The 24074-nt window shown below is 49.2% G+C and overlaps 1 protein-coding gene across 46 annotated transcripts in view; it reads right to left on the bottom strand.

Moving 5' to 3' along the window:
* The window catches only part of MEGF11 (multiple EGF like domains 11), a 391182-nt gene that overhangs the window by 28925 nt on the left and 338183 nt on the right, over positions 1–24074 (bottom strand). For 27 of the 46 annotated variants that reach the window (XR_012415082.1, XR_010588120.2, XR_010588121.2 and 24 more), the window contains exons 11-13: positions 6335–6455; positions 5237–5400; positions 3910–4042 (exon numbers count right to left, since the gene is read on the bottom strand). Coding sequence is in view for 37 of the 46 variants with exons in the window: in XM_073996089.1 (XP_073852190.1) it covers positions 3910–4042; positions 5237–5400; positions 6335–6455 (418 nt within the window). In the remaining 9 variants the exon portion in view is untranslated. The remainder of the gene's footprint in view (positions 1–3909; positions 4043–5236; positions 5401–6334; positions 6456–24074) is intronic. The other 19 variants (XR_012415083.1, XR_012415084.1, XR_012415085.1 and 16 more) reach the window with 1 other exon arrangement.

The raw sequence follows: 24074 nt of genomic DNA on the forward strand, positions 1-24074 counted from the left end.
TGTTTCAGGTGCCCAAGAGGTGAACCCTGGACAGGCATCATAGATTGACTAAAGGGAGTTTGGGAAAGTGGAAACCATAAAACTGTTCAGAGTTTTGGATCCATCTTCAAGTTTCTCCCTTTCCTGGGCATAACAAAGCTGTGATCTGCCATAAGGCTTTTTTTTTTTTTTTTTTTGAGACGGGGTCTCACTCTATCACCCAGGTGGGAGTACAGTCACCCAGGTGGGAGTGCAGTGGCATGATCTCAGCTCACAGCAATCTCTGCATCCCAAGTTCAAGCAACTCTCCTGCCTCAGCCTCCCGAGTAGCTGGGATTATAGGTGTGAGCCACCACAGCTGGCTAGCTTTTGTATTTATACTAGAGACGGGGTTCCTCCATGTTGGCCAGGCTGGTCTTAAACTCCTGATCTCAAGTGATCTGCCCACCCCAGCCTCCCAAAGTGCTGGGATTACAGTCATGAGCCACTGCACCAGCCTAGGACTTCTTTTGCCTGTGGTTGTTGGAAACCCAGGATTCAGACCACAGGCCTAGGGACAGCTGTTCCTTGCACTGAGGTGGAGCTTTGCTGCCTACAGGGCCTCCAATTCCACTGCACACCAAGCACTCTGCCAGCTGACCAAGGCACATGTGTTACACATAGACACTGCTCTTTCCTGAAACTATAGGTATTACTGTGTTCATAAAACACAGATGTGAAAGCACCACTGAATTCATGGCAGCTGGTTGCTATTGTATTTATCCTAGCCAATGGCCATTAAAAGTATAGCTACTCTCATTGTGGAATCCTTAGTGTTTTCATGTCACAAGCGGTCCTCGTTTATGGAGATTGAGAACCATGAGTGTACCATGTTTATTCTCAGACTGAAAGTGTCTGCAAAGTCCCACTGGGTTCTAGGACTTGGCAGTTATTATATTCTGGGCCTGTTTCCGTGGGAGTGGGGCTCCTGTTTGTGGTGGTTCTATATGTCCCAAGACCTTCTTGGAGCTTAAGACATGGGATCTAAGTGGAAAGAAGGGTCAAGGATTTCCCCATACGGAGTGCCCAGTTCCAGAAGCGACTTACTGATACGATCAAAGGGGCTGGCCTTGGCCTTGTGGGAGGCTCCCAGCTATAGTTTCTGAAGAAGCAGCTTCAGTTACCTTCCTGGGCCCCAGTTTTCCCCACAGTTGGATAGGGATAGTCTCCCTCAGAGGTCCTTTCCTTTCTTACTCTAGGGAATCCCCTTACTTTATTTTTCAGGAATCTTCCCCACCCCCACATCTATATTGGTGGGTAAACCTAGGCTAGGGATCCATACATGATGATCTCTGGTTCATGCAATGAAGCCAGTAGCCACTCAGCATCCCATATCCTTCAGGGTCCGTTTCAGGTCCTTCAGGGTCCATTCCTTCCCCAGGAAGCTTTCTTGGATGTCTGCCCAGGGAGACAAGCATCTCTTTGATAACCAGCAGCATACAGCTTTGTCTGTACCTGTTACTTGAAAGCTTCATACACATGAGTCCTGTTTCCCCTGCCAGCAATGTGAAGACAGGGACCATGGCTTACTGACACTTCTGACTTTGCTTACCTAGGTGCTCCTCATGGACAGGATGCCATCTTGGTCATTTTTGCATCTTTGGTGCCCAGCACAGTGTTTGGCACACAGTAGGTACTCAGAAACTTTTGCTTTTTACCATTTACTGCTGAGTTTGGTAATTGCTTGAGTCAATAAATGCTAGTTGATTGAATAAATGGTTCCCCCTTAAGATACAATCCTGAGTCTCTCATCCTATTGGCCCCAATGTCCTGAGACCCCAGACAACTCCTTTTCTTTATCTGTGGCATGAGAAGGTTGGAGGAGATAAAGTCTCCCCCACTTTAAGGGGAAAAATCATGAATGGTTATAGGCCAACTTCTTCCAGTTTATTTCAATAAACATTTAATAAGCACATATTATGTTCAGGGCAAGATGAATAAGACAAAATGCCAGTTATCAGTAAGCCTATGGCTTATGAGGGTAAAGGGAAGACATGAGCACATCTCCGGGCAGCCCCAAACCTGTGCCGAGCCAAGGAATGAGCAATGTGCCAGGGACTGGGAGATTAGGCACAGATTTTTCTTGAGGCAGAGGTGAGTGGGGAGGGCTCAGTGGGAGGCCCATCTCTGTCTCTCATTGGCCCCCTTCTACATGACAAACCTCAGGACATCAATTGCTTCTTTGAAAAGACTTCAGGACCACATTTGGGGAAATTAGGTTTAGAACAGCAGAGGCCTTGCTGAAAGATTGTTCACCAAAGACAGAATTTTTAAGCACTAGATGTCATTAAAATCTTAATCGGCTCACTCAAAATTAAGGCAATGAAAAATTAAAGTTGATTTCCACTTGGCTTCTGCTGAGATTCTAGGGTGCCAGTGACCAGGGTGGAGCCTTATTCTTTACTGAGGGGCAGGAGCCAGCAGGGCAGGGGAAGCCAGGCCAGAGATACTGCAGAGGAAGCAATGTCCCTGGCTCTTGGCTGCTTAGAAACTTTCTGGTTATGAACACAGGCTGTGCAGCAACCTGGTGTTAATTATTAATCTGATAACCTACACTGCCAGAAATGACTATTATTTTTTTCTCTTTGCTGCTCATCACCTTGGGACTGGCTAGTAAGTTCACTCCTGAAATGCTTATTAAGCACTTCCTGTGTTCATGGCCTACTTTTACTGAGCACTTACTATGTGCCAGGCACTATTAGCACTTTATAGGTAGTAACTCATTTAAGCTTCAAAACAACCCTGTAGTTGCAAGGATAATTATCTGTATTTTAGGGATGGAGAGTTCAGGCCCTGAGAGGTTAGACGACTTGCCCAAGGTCATAAACCCCAGCAGTCTGGCTCTAGAGCTGGGTTCTTAACAACCATGTTATCCATATCTCTGTGGCAGGCAGTGGATACAATGGTGAATAAGGCATATGCCTCCATAGAGCTGATGGCCACATTAGGGAGGCAGATGATAAACAGTTACCACAATTATCATTGAACTCTGATTTAAGTACCACAATAGGAAAAATGTAGGGTAGAAGAATTAATAAAGGGGATGCTTTTGTCTTGGTCAGGTGGGGGGTAGGTATCATAGCGGGGCAGTGCCTTCCTAGAGGAAGAAAGCTTTACATTGCAATCTGGTAGACAAGGAGTTATCAGGTGAAAAAGGGAAGGAAATGATCCAGGCAGAGGGAATGGCATGTACAACGGCCTGGAGTCAGGAATGTGGTTGGCTCCCTGAAGAAGCAGACTGTGGCCCTGGTGGCTGGAATGTAGTGAGCCACAGAGTGAGCAGAGCGAGGTGGAGGAGTCAGGCAGAGCCAGATCCCATGGGCCCTGGGCCATGGTAAGGATTTAAAGTTTTATATAAGAGTCGTGGGAAGCCATTGAGGCATTCTGAACAGAGACTGAAATGGCAGGTCTGGGTTTGAAAAGTTGACTCTGGCCACCAGGTGCAGAATGAATGCAGCCGGGCAAGATCGGAGTCCAAGGCAGTGCCAGATGCGGGATGGTGCCCAGCAGACCGTGTGGTGGCAGTGGGATGGAGAGAAGTAGATGGATTCACCTTGTATTAGGAGGCAGGCTGACAGGATAGATATAAGGAGCAGAATTCTGAGACTGGACTAAGGAGAAAGACCCTTGTCCCCTTCTCCATCATATTCTCTAGATTGAGCACTTAGACCCACCATATGTCAGCTTTTGACCTACTGGAGTGACTCCAGTGCCTTGGACAGAGCTTATACCTAATAGATATTCAATAAATACTTGAATTAAATGGAATGGAGAACTGGAACCCACAGCAGATAAAGGGAAAGATGCATATTCAGGGATCAAGAAGAAAGGTATTGAAGAAGAAAGAACGGTCAAGAGAAGTAGAATACCAAGAACCCAGTTTCACAGTACCTGGGTGGTGGCACAGCAAGGGAAGGTTACCTGTCCATCCGGCCAGGCAGCAGCAGTGGCCTGTGACAGGGTCACATCCATCAGCATGGCTGCAGTCACAGTGTTCACTGCAGTTCAGCCCAAATGTGCCATCCTGTGGAGAAGACAGGGAGAGAAAAATGATCAGACCCAAACTTCCAGAGGTTTGTGTTACTTCTATGGATCTTTTCTTTAATTTTTACTTTCGGAGGGTCCAGTGAGATCTACTGGATCTGGATGACAAAACTGAGCCAGAACCCCACAGGGATGTAGGGAGACTGGGGCTGGGGCACAATGGGGACACGTTTTGTAAGTGGGAATCAACACAGCCATGAAGACACTCTGAAGAATTATTTGGCTGCATTAACAGGAGTATGAGGTTGGGAGGGAGGGTGATACTCCTGCTGTACTTTTCGGTGGTCAAGCTCAAAGGCCTGTAATGATCATTAACTAAAATTGTAAATGAAAGTGCACTTTGCAAATTGTAACACATTGATCACATGTGAGGAATTACTATGATTTATTCTTCGTTGCTGGGGAAGAAGGTAGTCACCAATTCTTATATGCTCATTAGGTATCAAAAGCCTCATATACCTCATTTTTCTTAATCCTCACAGCAATTCCATGATATGATTCCATTATATTCCCACTTTAAAGATGAGAAACAAGGTTAGAGAGGTGAAGTAACATGCTCAAGGTTACAAAGGATGTGACAAAGCCAAGATTTGAACTCAGGATTGCAGGACTCCAAATTACTCATTAAGGAGTGCATTGCTCACTTATCCAACAATATATCAATGGGTTTAACTTATTTGTATCTCAGACCTATAAGATCCAGTGATTAAGTCTGGGTGGTTATTGTTGAACAGTGCTTGCTTTAGTCGCCACACACTCTGATCATAAAAGTACAGACTGTTGGAACCAGAAGGAAGCTCAGACATTATCTACCAAGGAATGGCAAGTCTCGTGGATTAGTAAGGGTTGTCTTATAGCACTGGGTTGTGAAGGAATCTGAAGCTGCATTTGAGCTCGAGTGCCAGTCAATAGTGTTTACCAAGAGCAACACGGGAAAAGTGATGCCATGTCACCACATCTGCCAAGTATTTGCCATTTTATAGATGAGAGGGATGAGGGCCAAAGTAGTAAAATAGCCACAGAGAAGTTAGGACTAGGACTGTAACCTAAATCTAAGTGTCCCATCACCTAGCTTAGTGCTTTTCTCTGTGCACTCTTGTGGACAAACTAACACCAGGGAAAGGGCGTGAGAGAATGCTAAGCCCAACCTGTCCCTCCCCACCCTGGCACTCACCGGGCAAGGCAGCTCACAGGTGTCTCCCAGCCAGCCAGGGGTGCAGGAACAGGAGCCATCTATGGGGCTGCAGGCTGCCCCATTGGCACAGGTGCAGCTCTCGTTGCAGTTCAGGCCCCAAGTCCCACTGGGACACGGCAGGGTGCAGTCCAGGCCCTGCCACCCTGAGGGGAGGGAAAGGGACTGTCACTTCTCCGGGTCCGGTGTGTCTTTTTGCCCACTCCCCCTAGCTCTACACACAGCATCCCACCCAAACCACTGCTTTCCTGAGGGCTGGGTTAGAACACACATTCCACACACAGTTCAGAAATTCAACAGAGCTGTTAGGAGAGCTGGGGCTAGAACCCAGGTCTCCTGCCTCTGGGTGCTCACTGTTTGTGCTCCAGGCAGATGATCCTACCTGGAACAGGTACCACCTCAGGTGGGGAGTGCTGTCTCTGCCCAGGCTGGAGTCTGGCAGCTTAACTCAGGGCCCTCTGTTTGAGGGACAGCTGATTCTCCATTTTTAGGCTGGTCACTGGCCTCTTTGCCTACTGCATCATTTCTCCCCTTCTCCCCTTCCCCGCTTCCCTGTTTGTGATGGGGGCTGGCCCCTGTGGGATGCATATCCCAGGATTCTCGTCAGCTGGCTCCCAGCTGGGCTGCATGTGGGAGACCTGCCCACAGACTGGAGAGTGGAAGCAGGAGAGATAGGTGTGTCCTTTTCCTCTTTCTCTGTCTGGGGCCTCGGGCGGTGGCGCAGCCCCCTCTTTCTATGTCTCAGTGCCTACCAGGTACCCTTCACTCCCAGGCTCTGGGAACTCTTTCTTTTGTTCCTCCAACCCTAGGAGCGATAGCAGCTTCTCCCACAGGTATTAATGTCTGGGTTGCATACCTTCCCTGTGTGCTCTTCAGCTCTTTGAACATTGCAATGAATCCCCTCATTACATTCCTGCTATTGAAGTTCCTGGTATGGGTTTCCTTGCCTGGAACCCAACCAATATAGGCTTCCTGACCTTGCATGTGGGTGGGGCTGGGACAGCCCCACCTCAGCCGGCAGCACCACCTGGGCAGTGTGCTCATATGTGGGGGATGAGCTTGGGGGAGAGGGCACATTACCTTCCTTGCAGGTACAGGAGCCATCTACTGGGGAGCAGGTGCCACCATTGTTACAGCTACAGATGGACGAGCAGTTGGGGCCGTAGGTCCCTGCTGCACAGGAAACGGCACAGACCTCTCCCTGGAAAGGGAGGGGTTGAATTTTGGATCAAAGATTGCTCCACGTTGGATGGCTGTGGTAGGCAGGATAATGACCCCTGCTGCCCCCAACATGTTCATGTCCTAATCCCTGGGATCTGTGAATATGTTACCTTACATGGCATAAAGGGACTTTGCAGGTGTGATTAAGGACCTGGAGATGGGGAGAATGTCGGGGGTTATCCAGGTGGGCCCAATATAATCACGAGTACTTCAGAGTAAAAGATGACCAAAGAAGGTAGGTCAGAGAGATACACCATGAGAAGCCCTCCACCCGCCTGTGCTGACTTTGAAGATGGAGGAAGGGGCCAGGAGCTGAGGAATGCAGTGGCCTCTAGCATCTGGGATCAGCAGCTCTTTTACAGTTAGCAAGAAAATGAGGGCCTCAGTCCTGCAACCAGAGGAGCTGAATCTGCCAACAACATGAGTGAGCAGGAAATAGACCCTCTCCTAAAGCTTCCAGGAAGGAACACGGCCTGCCGGCACCTGGGCTTCAGCCTCATGAAACCCATACCAGACTTCTGACCTTCAGGACTGTCAGATAATAAATTAGTGCTGTTTGAAGCCACTATGTTGTGATTTTTTACAGCAGTAATGGAAAACTAATATAACCGTTTTCAGTTATTGGAGGGGTCAGGCCTCCAGACCACAAATCTAGAGGACCTTGACCCCAAAGTCTGTATTAGGTTGAAGCAGCACCAAGTCTAACCCGTTGTCTCCCAATCTGATTTCTCACCCACAACCCCATGACACGAGTAGTAATATCCTATCCGTATTTGCCTGAGCCTCAGAGAAGTTAAATGTAAATGATAGCTCATGCATATTGAGACCTTTCTCAATATCGTGTAACACACACACCATCTCATTTAATTGTCACAGCACTCACACGAGATAGAAGCTACTGCCTCAGCATTATTCTCACCTAACAGATAACTGCATGGAGAAGTTACTTAACTCTGCCAAGGTCACAGAACTAAACCCAGTTGCTCCTTGTTGGAACCCAGGCTGGCTGCTTAACCATTACATTACCGGGGATCCTAAACTGGCTGCCCTGGAAAACATTCTGAGATAGAGATTAGTGAGCTCTTGAGAACAATCCCGATGAGGGAGGTGGTCAAGGCTGAGGAAAAGTTGAACCGAGGCACAGTTACAGTAACTTCTGCTGATCTGGCAGGAAGCTCTGAAGCTGAGATGACCCCTGGAGTTGTCCCACATGGGGGAAAAGGAGGGAAATCCTTTATGCCCCCATCAATCACTGGCCATCCACTGGGATGGGGGAAGGGGCCATGACTCCTCAGGTGAGTCAGCTGACTTCAAAGGCAGTGTCTATAGAGGGCCTCACCTGGGAGCCACTAACTTTCCGGCAGCTGGAGAAGAAAGTGCTTCTGTCCTGAGGGGTGAATCTGGGCATCCACTCTACCGGTAAGTGGGTACGCTGTTAGCTCCAGTAAGGAATTTGGAGGAGGGGCAAGTTACAGGGTAGGGAGACCAGGAATGGAGGTTTCAGAGGTGTTGAGTGGTGGGAGCATTCAGTTAATCAGAAGAGTAGGGTAAAGGGGATGCAGATGGGAAGAGGGGTGTGGACGAGAGTGCAGAGGAGTATGAGCTGGGAATGCTCCAGGGGCGGCTGAAGGGTGGAGTGAAGGAGATAGGCAGAAGGGGGGCTGGGAGCCTAGAATGCCAGGGGAGGGAGTTCGGACTTTCTTCCCTGGGTCCCCCAGGACATGCTTCCCCACTTAGGAACCTACTGTGGTGCTGTCTACGCTGGAGCAAGTGGTTGCTGGATGTTGACTTCCCACCTCCGGCCCCTAGGGAGTGTCTCCAGCCAGCGTCTTAGGCCTTACGCTAAAGCTTCCCGTGGGAATCCTGGTAATAAATTTGGGCCCCACTAGCTGTGTGACACTGGATATGTACTGCCCCTCTCTGAGTCTCAGTTCCCGCATCTCTAAAATGACAGGCGTGGCATAGAGGAGCTCCCTTCTCAACTCTAAGGGTCCAGGCATCTGGCTTCACTCCCATGTGGGCCACAGAGAGACCCGCGGGTGTGGGTCTTTGCCACAGAGAAGTTCCTCTCCAGCCCTTTTCTGCTTCTGTCCCACCCTCGGAGTCAGGGAGTGTGAAGTTCTATCCCAAAGGCCCCACGGTTCCTGCTCTTTCCCCCGCTAGTCCCCAGCAGGCCTGACCAGCTGGAGTCTGTCAGCTTTCCTATTACCCAGAAAACTCCAATTTCTCCAAGATAATAAATAGCACATAAGAATCTGTTTAACCTCCGAGGGTCTTGGCCTGGGTGCAGACCGTGGGCACAGCGTATGCCTGTCTGCCTGAATCTGCTGTCAGAGAGAAGGGGTTTCTCTCCCAGAGTCCTCATTAGTGTCCCCAATCCTGATCCCCCTGCAAGGCCTCAAGTTGCCTGTGAGCCCTGTTGCGGGTCTACTGATGGGGCTCAGAGAGGCCTCCTGCCCTGGCCCTGATCCATGGGACAGGATGCCGGGAGCCCAGCTTGACACATCTGCTCCCAACAATGCTGTGTCAGTTTTCTCCCAGAGAAGCCTACGCCTGGTCTTTGCAGCAGTCCTGGGAGGCCACCAGGCTGAGGTGACTTTCTGCTTCCCAGAGAAGAAAAGGGAGAGTCAGAGAGGGGCAGTGGCTTATCCAGAACCCCCGGTGTGTTAGTGCCAGTGAAGGTGAAGGAGAAAGAACCAGATCTTCCATCCTGAGAGGCAATAGGGGTGAGGGAACAGAGGGTGGACTCTGGTACCATCCTGCTTTCACAGCTTATTCACCGTGTGACCATAGGCAATTTACTAAACCCCCTGAGCCTCAGTTCCCACATCTGTTAAATGGAATTGAAATGTCTCCTTTTCACAGGATTAAGAGGATTAAATTAATTATCATTTGTGTAGTAGTTAGAATAGTGCCTGATGGGTAGAAAGCACTATACAAGCTATTAGTGCTAAGATATACCATCTCTTAGGGAAAGAATACACAAAATCCTCCTAGGTTTAAATTTAAGAAGGAAGTTCTGGAGGAGAGATCCACTTCTCAATTAAAAAATGCCAGCCCTGAAGGAGAGGAGGCAGGGTGGGTACCCGCGGCAGGGGGGTTGGGGAGAGTCCTGACTCCATGCCCCTTGTTTACCTTTTTATCACCTTCTCTGGGCTGGCTCCCTGTTCCCCCTCACAGCTGACACAGGCTGGAACTTTTATCACCACACACTACAGGTATGGTCTTGGAGGACGGAATGACCATTCCCTGAGGGCCACTGTTCCAAACACTTTGCATTTGTCAGATCCTCTGACATTGTGAAATATGTATTAGGTCTTCATCCAGTTTCCCGCCAAGCAACTCCTGGAATCCTTAGAATCTCCAAAGTGAGGTTTTTTTGTTTTTTTTTGTTTTTGTTTTTGTTTTTTGTTTTTACCCCCGAGACGGAGTTTCGCTCTTGTTGCCCAGGCTGGAGTGCAGTGGTGTGATCTCGGCTCACCGCAACCTCCACCTCCCGGTTCAAGCGATTCTCCTGCCTCAGCCTCCTGGTAGCTGAGATTACAGGCATGCACCACCACGCCCAGTTAATTTTTGTGTTTTTAGTAGAGACGGGGTTTCTCCATGTTGGTCAGGCTGGTCTCGAACTCCCGACCTCAGGTGATCCACCCACCTTGGCCTCCCAAAGTGCTGGGGTTACAGGTGTGAGCCACTGCACCTGGCCAAAAGTGAGGTCGTTTTGTATGCTAATGACTGATGGCTGCTTCAGGATGGGGACTGGTCACCAGAAAGGCCAAGGCAGGATTAGAAAGTTGGGACGTACAGCCCCACCCACTGAAGGGGGAAGGTATAAGGAAGAGGGGCTGAAGGTTGAGTTGATCACCCAAGGCCAGCAAGGTAACCAATGATTCCCATGTAACGAAGTCTCCATAAAAACTCTAAAGGACAGGGTTTGGAGAGCTTCTGGATAGCTGAACATACGGAGGTTCTGGGAAGGTTGTACACCTGGAGAGGGCATGGAAGTTCCACAACCCTTCCCACATGTTTTGCCCTCTGTATCTTTTCATCCATATCCTTTGTAATATCCTTGATAATAAACTGGTAAATGTGTTTCCCTGAATTCTGTGAACCTCTCTAGCAAATTAATCGAACCCAAGGGGGGAGTTGCAGGAAACCTGATTTATAGCCTGTCAGTTAGAAGCACAGGCAAGGCCAGGCGTGATGGCTCACACCTGTAATCCCAGCACTTTGGGAGGTTGAGGCAGGCGGATCACAAGGTCAGGAGATTGAGATCATCGTGGCCAACATGGTGAAATCCCGTCTTTACTAAAATACAAAAAAATTAGCTGGGCATGGTGGTGCCCGCCTGTAGTCCCAGCTACTTGGGAGGCTGAGGCAGGGGAATCGCTTAAACCTGGGAGGCAGAGATTGCAGTGAGCCGAGGTCATGCCACTGCACTCCAGTCTGGGTGACAGAGCAAGACTCCGTCTCAAGAGGAAAAAAAAAAAAAAAACCACACACACACACAGGCAAACAGCCTGGAGCTTGTGACTGGCATCTGAAGGCAGGAAGGGGAGCAGTCTAGGGCCCTAAGCCCTCCACCTGTGGGATCTGACGCTATCTCCAGATAGATAGTGTCAGAATTGAATTGGAGGGCACCCAGCTGATGTCTGCTGCAGAACTGATTGATTGCTTGTTGCTGGGGAGAAATCCCCACACATTGGTCACAGAAGTCTTCTGTGTTGATTGTTGTTGAGTGGGAGAAGAGAAGAAACTGTGGTTTTTTTTTTTTTTTTTTTTTTTTCCAGTCAGCTCCTAACAGCAAAAAGTCCAAATGGGGAATCAGACAGTTTCTAAAGTGCACCGCTCTGCCCTGAAGGAATGTAACCTTGGCACAGCTAACTTCGAGCACTCTCCTCTTCCACCTCACTGCCCTGGCCCCCTGGCCTCAGTACCAATGCATACCAGGTTCTAACACCTCAACGAACACAAGTATTACACTAACAGTTAAAGTTTTTTGTCAAATTCCCTAACTTCTAGCCTCTGATCTGAGGGTGAGGCCTGGTCTGTAATTGGCCAGTCTCTGGTGATTGATGTTCATAGCAAGCCAATCACCAGCCTATCTCAGATTAGACTGTCAGCTCTCCCTACCCCAGCGCATCCCCTGACCCAAGGTACAGTAATACCTTTTTGATTTGGGGGACCACTAACAAACAAGCCTTAATATGATGGTCTATGTGGGCAGTCAGTATAGACATCTGTGTGTTTCTGTGGGTGTTTGCCTTGGGTATGTCTGTGTACATTTTCTCCTGGGTGTCTTCCCTGACACTCCTTTCCAGCCCACCAGCCCTGCCCTGGTGGGAATTGGGTGCATACATAGCAACCATCATCCTAGCACCAGAGGGTTGTGGTTGGCTCAGTGCCTCCCTCCACCTCGGGGCTGTGAACTCTGTGGGGATGGATCTGATTGTATTCATGTCTAGATTCTCAGAGCTTGGGCCCCTGCTGGTACATAATGGATCCTCGATAAATGTTTAATTGAAATGAGATGTTTGTGTGTACATGCTGGCTTCTATTGTGGACAGGAGCAGAAGGACTGGGCACTTTCCATATGCTTTCTCTCGTATGCCAGGCAATTCAGCAAATGTTTGCTGAGTGAGGGCCAATTCTGAGCTAGCCATGTTGCAGGCTCCAAGGGCACAGAAGAGACTGGGACCCAGTCTCTGGCCTTGGGCAACTCCCAGGCAGTACCCATGCAGGTATAGTCATGCCTACATCCAGGTATGTTTCTTTGTCCACTTATTTACTCTCTGCCTCTCCCAGAGAGACTAGAAGCTTCAAGAGAAGAGGGGCCTTACCTATTTAGGTTCCCCAGTACCTGGCACAGAGTATGGGAATTTTCAAATAATGTGTGAGTGAGGGTCCCTGGTAGGCTGGGTTCTGTGGTCCTCATCACACACAGGCAACAGAATACTGTCTCGTCTAAGGATGGGCCCCACGCTAACACACTGACTCTGAGCCTCCATGGGGCTCTTGTGAGAAGGGAAAGCCAGGAGATCCTGGTCTGTGCTTCTGTGCCTCACCCCATCACTCCCTGCCCAACTCTGCCTACCAGAGAGCGAGAAGCACAGGCAAAAATTATATAGTTGGCCTCTAGAGCATCCATTCTGGGAGACAAGACGTTCTGAGCTAAACAGACATCAGAGATGATCAAATCCACCATGAGCCAAAGTGGGCCCACAAGGCAGAGCTGGGACTTGCAGGCCACTGCTCCCAGGGAACTGGCTGCAAGGATTTTTCTGTCTACACCTGCCTCCCTCCAGCCTAAAGCCTGACCCAAACCAGCCCTCAGTTCATGTCAGTTGATCTTGTCACATACTGGAGAAAAGGCCAGGATGAGAGCCAGGGTTGTGAGCTGAGGAGTTTGCATCTGGCATGTCATATGCTTTGCTTAGCCTAGCAACTCTGCCCACTCCCCCAGCCAGGCCTGTCCCCTAAGGTCCTTTATTGAGGTTGTTCCCCTAAAATCACCATCTCAAATTCCTGCTGGAAGTAGTCTATCTTCTTTTTGGATAAACTAATGTTAATGCCCGGTAATGTACAGGCCTTGGTTTCTTTATCAATCATCTGAGGCTATTGAAACCAGTCTCCCCAACTTTTCACCACTAAGGACCCTTTTTGGTATTCTCCCCCTACAAAGCCCTCTCTGTTTGAAAGACATTGCAGTCCCTCTGGGCTGGTGTCCAAGGCTAGTCACATATTGGACAAGTACAATTTGGCCAGTGACCACATACCATGTGACTCTAGTGGCAGCCTCTTGTCCACCAACCATGATCTAGATATTCCTATGATGTCACCTATGACCAATCAGAGCTTCTGATCAGCACACACTAACCTGGGATATCACATAGAGTTAATTTAATTCTAATTAAAAGCAAAAGAAAAACCTTGGTGTTTCAGTTAGCTTCATCACAGGTAATACAGGATTTCCCGCAGGTTTTGTGAAATGTACCAATCTGCTCTTGGCAACCTGCTGCAGCCTTTACAAGTGTCTAGCTGGGAACCACTGGCTATGTCATCTCTAAGGGCCCTTTAGCTCTGACTCTGAGTATCTTCCTGCCTGGAGTGGGGGTCTTAACCCAAAGGTGTGAGGAATGGTAGGAAGCAGGGCCAGAGATGGGGAGTCCTCTTGGGCCTCTTAAGATTCCCACCAGCTGTGGTCCACCTGCTCTGCTAATGCATGGCCTGGGCCTGGTCACATACCTGTCCCAATGGTGGGTCGATAGCCCATAATGCTAGAGCTGAAAGGGACACTGGGAATCACCTGGTCCAGCTGCCTTGTTTTATAGGTGAGGAAACTGAGGACAAAAAAGGGAAAGTGACTTGCCCAAGATCACACAGCCAATGCAAGGTGAACATTCATTTGGAACTCAAATCTCCTAGCTCCCATTTTGATCACAGGATGCCAACAGCCCAAATGTGGGAATTCTGGGTTGGCCTGTGCCATCCCTGTTGATATGGAAAGTGCACTTGACACCTAAGCACAGAGCAAGACATCCAGAGGACATGGCCCTGATCTTGAGGGAGCACCAGCCACCAAGGCCTAGATGCTCTGACCCTTTCTTAGCACCTAGAAGTTGATGCTTGGGTGTCCTTCTATCTTCATCTATCCCCATCTCCCCAGTCCACACCACCCACAGGGCAGGTCCCCATGCTGCTTCTGGGGATGCCTGCCAGTCCTGTTCAGCATCTTCATTCTGTGAATGCAGAACGGATGTGAACCCTTCCTCCCATCCAAAGGCCTGTTAATTATAGATGCAGTATTGGCTATTAACATCTTGAACTTGATTTGAAAGCACTACTAACAAACCCTCGACGCTGGTCCCACTAAAGATGCAAATCGCTCCTCCACCTTCCACCTGCCTCTGTGCATAACATGACGGCACAGGCCCAGACCCCGGTGGGTAATGAGTTATATGTTCTATTAAATTTGTTTCAAATATTGTTTATTGAATTTTCTCCCCTGCAATATGCTGCTTTGTAGTTTGGCCCTGTTTGGGAAAATTAATCAACAGCTGAGCTTCTCATGTTGATCATCCATTTTCCTTGCAATGGACAGGAGGTTAATGAGTATTTTTTGGAGTAGATGGAGGAGAATGGAAAGTGTTGACCCTCCCTCACACAAAAGAGGGAGGCAATTGTGTGAGTTTGTCGTCTAGTCCCCTTAAATATGCTCTGTGGGTAGGAGGCAGTGTAAACGGTGTGGAACTGAGTTCTCTAGATCCAGGCCAAGGTGGCATGAGCCTGCTAGCCTGTGGGAGCTCAGCAGAGACCACTCTGGGACCAGCAACCAAGGAAGTTGGCTTGGCTCAGCTATCCTTTTGTTGGAGGAGTAGGTGGGATGGCTCAGGGCAGGAATGGGTCCTGGACCTGGGGTCAGAGTACATAGGTTCAAGTGAGGCAAAAGCACTAGCCCAAGGTGACTTCCTCATTCATTCATTCATTCATTCATTCATTCATTCGTTCAATCTGTGTTTCTTGAGCATCTATGACAAGCAAGACATTGTGATAGGCCTGTGTCTTGCTAACCATTACACTAGACTAGATGAGACCTAAGGTCCCTTTCAGTTCCCACTTTTTTTCTTTTTTTGAGACAGAGTTTCACCCTGTCACCCAGGCTGGAGTGCAATGTCGTGATCTCGGCTCACTGCAACCTCCACCTCCCGGGTTCAAGCAATTCTCCTGCCTCAGCCTCCTGAGTAGCTGGCATTACAGGTGCATGCCACCTGTAATTAGCCACACCTGGCTAATTTTTGTATTTTTAGTAGAGACGGGGTTTCACCATCTTGGTCAGGCTGGTCTCGAACTCCTGACCTCGTGATCCACCTGCCTTGGCCTCTCTAAGTGCTGGGATTACAGGCATGAGACACCATGCCCAGCCCTCACTCTTTAACTCTCCCCCAGCCCTCCCACTTCCAGGGCAGGTTTCCCTGTTACTGCTCCTTTGTGTCACTTACTACAGTTGTAATGAAGTAATCATTTAAAAAATTCAGCTCTCATTTACTAGATTGCAAGTTCCATGAGGATAAGGATTGAGTCATTTGTGTTCAGTACACATGGACTGAATTATTCAGACATTCAGGAAATGTTTCTTAAGTGCCAGTATGTGTCAGACACTGTGCTAGGTCAGGAGATACATGGGGAGTGGAACAGAGCTTGTCAGTAAAGTCTAGTGGTTAGATGGGGTGGAGCATGAAAGGGGCACAGGCTAGTCCCGCCCACTTCCAGGGGTTCCGCAAGCAGCCTGTAGTGGCTCTGGTTGCTTCTGTTCATCACCCCAGTCATTCCTGGAGTTCCGGAGCTACTAATGGGGACGGCTTTTGGTGTCCAATGCCACATCCATGCCAGCAGCACACAAGAATTGCATGCTTTATTATTTACAAACCCCCTTGCCAGACAAGCGCCTGCTCCTTGCCAAGCAGAATGCCAGCCCTGGGCTGCTGCACTCTCCTGCCCACCCTTGTCAGTCACACCCCACTCCCAACTCTACATGCTAGGACAGTGGGACTCTCAAGGGGGGAGCCTCATTTGTAATTTCCTAGGGAGAAAGAGTGACATGTGGCCCACAAGGCAAACAGAATAGCTTGTCCAAATGCCAGCCACGGCAGCCTCTCCAACGCAGAGCAAACCTCGCTGGACCTAATTAGTGCGTCGCTGATAAAGCAGCAACTGACAGCAGGTGCATGTTGGGGAAAAGAAACTCTGCATAAGGTATGAGGAACAGAGAGCCACAGGGATGAGAGAGAGACTTGGAGGACACTTGTCATATCTATCCCTGACCCTGCCTCCCTGTGCTGAGGGAGAAATGTCCACAACCTGTGGGGCTGAGTCATTCTGTCTGGCTCCCATGCAGGCGGAAGGAGCAGAAAGGTTAGGACTGGAAGCCCCTGTAATATTCACTCTCACCTATGTCTGTCAAAAATGAATAGGCTGCCAGTGATCTGAGGTTACTCTGTGCAGTTGTGTAGGGTGTGCACTGCACAACTCTAGAGGTTTTATTCAAATGACAGTCATTATAGATTTGTGTATATATTATATCAGTTTTCTGGCAGATGTCAGTAGAATGTCTTGAGAAAGGGGCAACTTATTCTAATTTGCACAAATATTTGATATGGCTCTGACATCTCAAGGGTCCTCTTTGGAGGAGCACAGACACCTCCCAACAGTTCCCAAACAGACACCAAAACATTTCAGAGAGACCTGGCTGGGCACAGTGACTCATGCCTGTAATCCCAGTACTTTGGGAGGCTGAGGCAGGTGGACGGCTTGAGGTCAGGAGTTTGAGACCAGACTGGCTAACATGGTAAAAACCTGTTTCTACTAAAAATACAAAAATTAGCTGGGCATGGTGGCAGGCACCTGTAATCCCAGCTACTTGGGAGGCTGAGGCACGAGAATAGCTTAAACCCAGGAGGCAGAGATTGCAGTGAGCCAAAATTGCCCCACTGCACTCCAGCTTGGGTGACAAAGTGAGACTCCATCTCAAAAAAAAAAAAAAAAAAAAAAAAATTCAGAGAGACCCAAGAGGCAGTCCATGCGGCCAAGAAAAGATGTTTTAGATCAAGTTGAGGCCATGTCACTTACTGGCTGAGTCATCCAGGGTGCTCCTAGGGACTCAGCTGCAGTTCTCATGGAGCAGTTTCTTTTCTCCTCTGTATCGATGCTCTTGTGTTACCTGTATCCCCTTCTCCTTTTCTAATCATTCTCTTTCCTGAGATTCTGTACTCAGTTTAGAGCAGGCATTACTGGCTTATATGGGCTTATTGAGCAAACTCAGGAGAGTTGTACCTTATTAGGAGACCCAAATTCTAAAATCTCTGGAGATGTTTGCATAGTGTATGCATGATGGGCAGCCCTTGGAGGGAGTGGGGAGCAGGACCCTGGTCCTCACCACTGACCACACCCCTTCACCCCTCTAGACAGGGGTGGCCCTGTGGCTTAGGGCAGACCCACACATCCCTAGTGCTGATGACAGGAGAAAGGAAACTCCATATTTTTCACACCCCCCTTGGTGACAGGCTTGTGCCAGGCACTTTTTTTTTTTTCTCTTATCTCCTTTTGCTGTATAACAGCCCTGCAGGGAGAGAATTCCCTTCCTAGAGAGAGAACTATCCTAGAGAGGGTTTGCAAACCAAGGCCGGAGAGGTCGATTTGCCCCAAGTCACAGCATGGGAAAGGGAAGGGGCAACTGATTCCAAAGCCCAAGTTCTGTCCCCTAGACCAGGCTGCCTTGACTGCACACAGGTTGGAAGCGATGGGGACTCAAATGTCCTTAGCACATGCAATATGCAAGGCTTGCTACCAGGTGCCTGTGATGTGTAATTTCATAATCTCCCGTCCTACCCATTTGTTGTTAAATGTATGTTGACAATGAAGGCAGAAATGGCTCACAGGGGCTTATGGTGGGAACTCTTAGGGAACTATTAGGGGGCATTTGTATCTTATGTTGTTAGGAAGCTCCTGAAGTACAAAAGGTTTCAAGACTTCAGGGTATAAAGCTAAGATGGTGGGATAACAGGCAGTGGGAGTGAGTATTTAATAATGTATATCTTTTGAATGAAATAAAGCTGGTTTGATGGTGATGGTGATGATGATGATGATGATGATGGTGCTGGTGGTGCCGCTGCTGCTGCTCCTACTGCTGCTCACCTTGGATGCTGGGCAATCATTGACAGCATATGACCCTAATCAATCTATGTTAGGTTTCATGATTTCCATAGTGCTACAACAAAACAAAACAAAAAACAAACACAACTTGGCTTTTTTTTTTTCTTTTTTTTAGACAGAGTTTCGCTCTTTCGCCCAGGCTAAAGTGGCATGATCCGGGCTCACTGCAACCTCTGCCCCCTGGGTTCAAGCGATTCTCCTGCCTCAGCCTCCTGAGTAGCTGGGAGGCACATGCCACCATGCCTGGCTAATTTACTAAAAGTAGAGACGGGGTTTCACCGTGTTGGCCAGGCTGGTCTCAAACTCTTGACCTCAGGTGATCCACCCGCCTTGGCCTCTCAAAGGGCTGGGATTACAGGCATGAGCCACCGCGTTCAATGCAAACCTTGGCATTTTTAAGTGCCAAAAAAAAAAAAATCGCCTCTAAACTTCTGGGAAAACCTATGTTGGGTGTTGGGGGAGATCTTTCTGGGCATTTAGAGGAGTGTGTGTGTGTGGACCATGGAGGCAGGGAGCACAGACTGGCGATTTCTCCACGTGCATGTTCTGTGGACTGTTTTTGGTGAGCTTGTGTGTGTATGTGTGCTAGCGGTGACATGTATTCCTGATGTATTTCACGTGATTAACACGTGTGGGCCCTATGTGTGTCATAGGTACGAGATGTACATGTGCTCTGCATATATTGAGAGCAGGTTAGGGATAGGATTTGGGCCTGCTGTCCCAGGGTCCTGGTTTGCATGGTAACTGAGAGGGTCACCCCCTATGTGATCCATGTAGTATGTAAGTTTGGTGTGTGTGTGTGATATGTATTGGTGGTGTGACAGCTGTGGGGCAAACTTAGCATGTGCATGTCAGACATCTGGGCTGATCCTGGCCATAGAGTCCCAACGGTGATTTGATCATAGTGGCTTTGAGCATGGTATGGCTCAAAGTCAAAGGAGGGGTGGGTTGGATCTATAGGGTATATATGAGTGTGTACTGCAAAAGAGCCCAGCTCCCTAGGGGTGAGGGCTGTGTAGTGTGGACTTGGGGCAGTGGCCTGCAGAGCCAGAGTCTGACAATAGTGATGGTGACCATGTCCCAGGTGGGAACCAGACTGTGGGGGACAGAGGGTCCTGCAGAGGCTAATAAGGAAAACTAGGGTCCGAGTAAAATGCAGTGCATTCACATTTTAGGGGATGCTTCTAAATGATCTGTGCATTTATTCGACACATATTTACTGACACTCTGTGCAGGGGACTGTGCCAGGCTTGGATAGGCTGGGGGTTAGGAGGTGGCAGGCTGGGGAAAACAGTAGGCACACAGGGATGAATTGGACAGACCCTTGGAGCTTACTGTTTAGTAGATGGGAGAAAAGCATCCACAATGTGCCACCAGAGTGGGTATGTCAGGGTCCTACGGAAAGGCTCTATCCCATAGGGAAGAAAGCAAGAAGCCTATGTAAGGAGGTGGCAACTGAATGGAGACTGGAGGGTGCACCAGCAGGACCTGGCTGAGGGGGATAGAGAGCAAGGGTATTCAGGGGAAGGGGCAGACTGAACAAAGGCGTGGCAGTGGGGCCACATGTGGGTTGAGGGGCTGCAGGGTAAGGCAGGTTGGATTTGCTGGAGTTTAGGGGTAAGGGAAGGGTGATGAGGGGCAACAGCAGGAGCCTGGAGGTCAGGCTGGGCCCAGCCAGCATGACCTTGAGCGCCAGGTGTCAACTTTGCTTGGGCGATAAAGGAGGGCCCCCTAGAACAGGTGAGTGACTCAGTGTTCCAGCCTGTTTTAGAAAGGTGTCTGGGCCCTTCCTCTCTGGCTGAGAGTCCAGACTCTGGCAAATCCAGTTGATTATTGATTGTGGAATCATTATAAAAACAATTATAGACTGAATGCAAAGACAGCCCAGAAGTTAACACTGGAGAAGCTTTTACTAGAGAACAAAAAAGGAGTTGGGGTGGGGACAGATGCCTCTACTGTCCACAGTGTCCTCTGGTCCATCTCCATCCCCAACTCCCCAACTCCTATGAACTCTCAGGCCTTTTTTTTTTTTTTTTTTTTTTTTGAGATGGAGTCTCACTCTGTCACCCAGGCTAGAGTGCAGTGGTGCGATCTCAGCTCACTGCAGCCTCCATCTCCCAGGTTCAAATGATTCTCCTGCCTCAGCCTCCCAAGTAGCTGGGATTACAGGCGCACACCATGCTCGGCTAATTTTTGTATTTTTAGTAGAGGCGGGGTTTCACCACATTGGCTAGGCTGGTCTCAAACTCGTGACCTCAAGTGATCTGCCCGCCTCAGCCTCTCAAACTACTGGGATTGCAGGTGTGAGCCACCGTGCCCAGCCCCTTGGGTTTTTTCCTCTAGATTTTTCTGGCCCTAGAGGTTTCTCAGTCAAGTTCTCACAGAGTGCCTCACCACACAGAACACAGGCCTGGAATGTGCCCTCCATGAAGGCACCCAAACCCAGGAAGGGGCAGGTTTGATGGGAGCTCAGGTCAGACCTCCCTGCAGGAAAAGACAGTGGTGGCTTCAGGCCTAGGCCAGACCTGGCGTGGGGCTGCAGGCCTGAGGGAGGAGAGGGGAGCAGGGCTACTGAGGGAGATGGGGTAGGAGGAGGCACCCTGAGGAGCAGTGAGGGCCTGGGTAGGGGCTCAGCCCTAGGCTGGGGAGTGCTGAGATGCACCAGAGACTATGTAACCTTGCCATGCCAGTTTCTTTATTTGTAAAATGTCAGTGGCACCATCACAGCCCTCAGAGGGCGGTGAGAGCACATGAGATGGTGATTATGAGTATTTTGTATTGGAGAACAGTGATGTGGATGGACAGCATGGTGGCTGGGCACTCCGTCCCTGCCACCACCTGGGAAACGGACACCTCCCCTGAGCTGCCTGACAGGTGCCTGATTCCCCCATCATTTGTCAGCCACTTCCAAATTCAGCTCTCTTGGCTCCAGCACCCACAAGGCCATAGTTAAGGTTTCATCCTGTTGGGGGCAGTGAGGATCACTCTGGGTTTGCCCGCAGCTCACAGGCATGTCAAGGGCAGGCAGGCATGTCAAGCCCATGGACTCTGCAACCTGCCTATTGGATTCAGGTCTTGTCCCTGGGGCTTTTTGAACCTTGTGCAAGGTGTTAACCTCTCTGTGTCTTAGTTTCCCTATCTGCAAAATGGGAATTACAATAGTACCTTCTTCCAAGGGTAGTAGTGAAGATGAAATAAGTTAATATACGTAATGTTCTTAGAACAGTGCCTGGCCCAGATGCTATAGATGCTTTCAGCGTTTTATTATTACATATGACCCAACAGGAACTAGGCCCACTGCAGGTGCAAGAAGAGGCTATGATTTACCTCCTCCGTGCCAAATGCTTTTGTTGAGCTTGCTCTGTCTCATGCTCACAACAATCCTACAAGAAACATCCACATGCAAGGCAAGCAAAGGGTGAACCTGCCCTAAGCTACCCAGGAGGTGAATGGCAAGGCTGAGATGCAAACTCGGGTTTCCCTGACTCAAAGTCCATGCTCTCCCCACTCTGCCAAGCAGCCTCCAGTGAAGACATGTGGAGAGGATGGGATCCAGCACCTATTGAGCATCTACTGCATGCTGTTTTTGTTTTTTGAGACAGTCTCGCTCTGTCACCCAGGCTGGAGTGCAATGGTGCAATCTCGGCTCGCTGCAACCTCTGCTTCCCAGGTTCAAGCTATTCTCATGCCTCAGCCTCCCAAGTAGCTGGGATTACTGGCGCCCACCACCATGCCTGGCTAATTTTTGTATTTTTAATAGAGACGGGGTTTCACCATGTTGGCCAGGCTGGTCTGGAACTCCTGAGCTCAGGTGATGCACCCACTTCGGCCTCCCAAAGTGCCGGGATTACAGGTGTGAGCCACCGTGCCCGGCCTGTATGCTGGTTCTTATTCTGTGACATCACCATCTCCTGACACAGAGAATGGAGGTCAAATACAGTACTGTTTTGTCATACCCCTCCTCGAGATGGCAGTGGCTCCCTCTTGCCTGCTGACTTAAGCACAAGAGCCCACCCTGGCATGCAGGGCCCGCCTGCTCTGCTCCCACTCTTTTCCTTCCACTCCCTATACCCTCCTCCACACCTATGCCTCATGGCCAGGGAGCCCCTGCCTGGCTTCCCTGGGCCTGTCTCAGGGAATTGTGAAGCCATGGGCCTGTCTCTGGGTATTGTATCTCCCTCCTCAGAACTTTTAGGAGAAGCGAGAACATTTATTTTTTAGTGTTTCTGGGAGATAACTTTTAAATAGTTTTTTTGTTGTTGATTTTTCTTTTCTTTTTTGCATTTACCCCCATTGTTAGTTTTCTTATTAGCCCCACCTTGACATAATTTATTCATGACCTTTTTCTGCAATATCCTTCATTTTCCAGACATAATCACATCTTCTGGCAGGAATCCCTTCCCCTCCTGGGGTTGATAATTACTCTTGCAGATGGAATTATCGGCGCTAATGACTAAGGGAGAGGTGACTGGGAGGGGCTGGACTAGGGGGCTGGGGAGCTGGGGCACTGAAGCTTGAGCGCAGGGCCAGCAGCTTTCTTTGTTCCAGGCCTGCAGATTTTGTGGGGGGACTAGAACTAGATTTTGTGGGCTCTTCTGCACAATGAGGGTGCAAATGCAGACGCCTGTCTCCTGGGGCTGGTGTAAAGCACCAGTGAAACAAGCTGTTGGGAAGGATGGGTAGAATCCCGGAGTGCAAAGTGGGGATCCTACAGCCCCACCCTACGGGGTTGTTGTGAGGATTAAACACAATGTATACAGAACGCAGTGCCTGGCCTAGGGTCCACTGCAAAATATGAGCCATCATCACCCCCAATTGGTTGTCTACTTTCTCCAGACCTTTCAGGGAGGCTTCCCTGATTTGTGGCCCTATCCCTGCCCTCTAGAATTGGTGAGGTCAGACCCAGGCCCTGGGCTCTGGCTAGGACTGGGAGCCAGCAGAAGCCCCATCTATGCTAGAGACTTAGACAAAAAGAAAACTGGGTACACTTAAAGCATAGATGCCTCAAATCTGCTCCAACAGCTTCTTTTGCTACAGAGATTGCTGCAGCCACTAGGCCTGAGACAAAGCCCCAGCCCAGACCCCAGTAATGAGGGCACTGATAATAAGAACATCAGGAACATGACAGCAAGAGGGTGGTCTGAGATGGCAAATGTTTATTTTTTAGAGTAGAAGAGTCAGCAGTTTTCCCTAATAAGCTGTATGGTAGGGAAGTCTGGACTCATCTTGGTGACATAAAACCAATTTTCCCTACTTTGCTCTGTGAATTAATTGACAACATGACTTAACCCCCTGGTGACTCCCCTTGTGCCCCCACTGACCTGCCACCCCCACCGTCCCTCCCTGCCCTGGGAAACATCAGTAGGTGTCTGCTCTGGGTACAGGAAGCTCATGAGACGGAGGTAAAAGAGGAAAGAACAGTAGGCTGGGAGTCATGTCGCCTGTATTCCATCCCAGCTCTGTTACGATATTCTGTGTGACCTGAGGGAAGTTCACGTTCCCTTTCTGACGTTGCTTTTTTTGCTGTACACTATGGAAGCCCTGAGCATTCTCCCAGCTCCACCACTATGAAGACCTATTCCTGTTTTACAGTGTTACATCCTGTATCTCGCTCAGTGGGTCGAAGGGCTGGCATTATTAATCCATCTCACCAATGAGAAACAGGCTCTAAGAGGCTGTGTTTCCTAAGGTCACACAGCTACTGACTGACAGATGTGGGATTCCAACCCAGGACTGTCTGATTCCAAAGTCCATGTCCTTTTGCTTGCAGTATATCTTCTCTCCACAGCCACATAATAAACCTTGACAAACATTTACTGAACATTTCCTACGTGCCGGACTTTGTTCTACCTATTTTATCTAATTCAATCCTCAGAATAACACTACAGCATAG

The sequence above is a fragment of the Macaca fascicularis genome, chromosome 7 (genome assembly GCF_037993035.2).
Source record: "Macaca fascicularis isolate 582-1 chromosome 7, T2T-MFA8v1.1".
Classification (NCBI taxonomy): domain Eukaryota; kingdom Metazoa; phylum Chordata; class Mammalia; order Primates; family Cercopithecidae; genus Macaca; species Macaca fascicularis.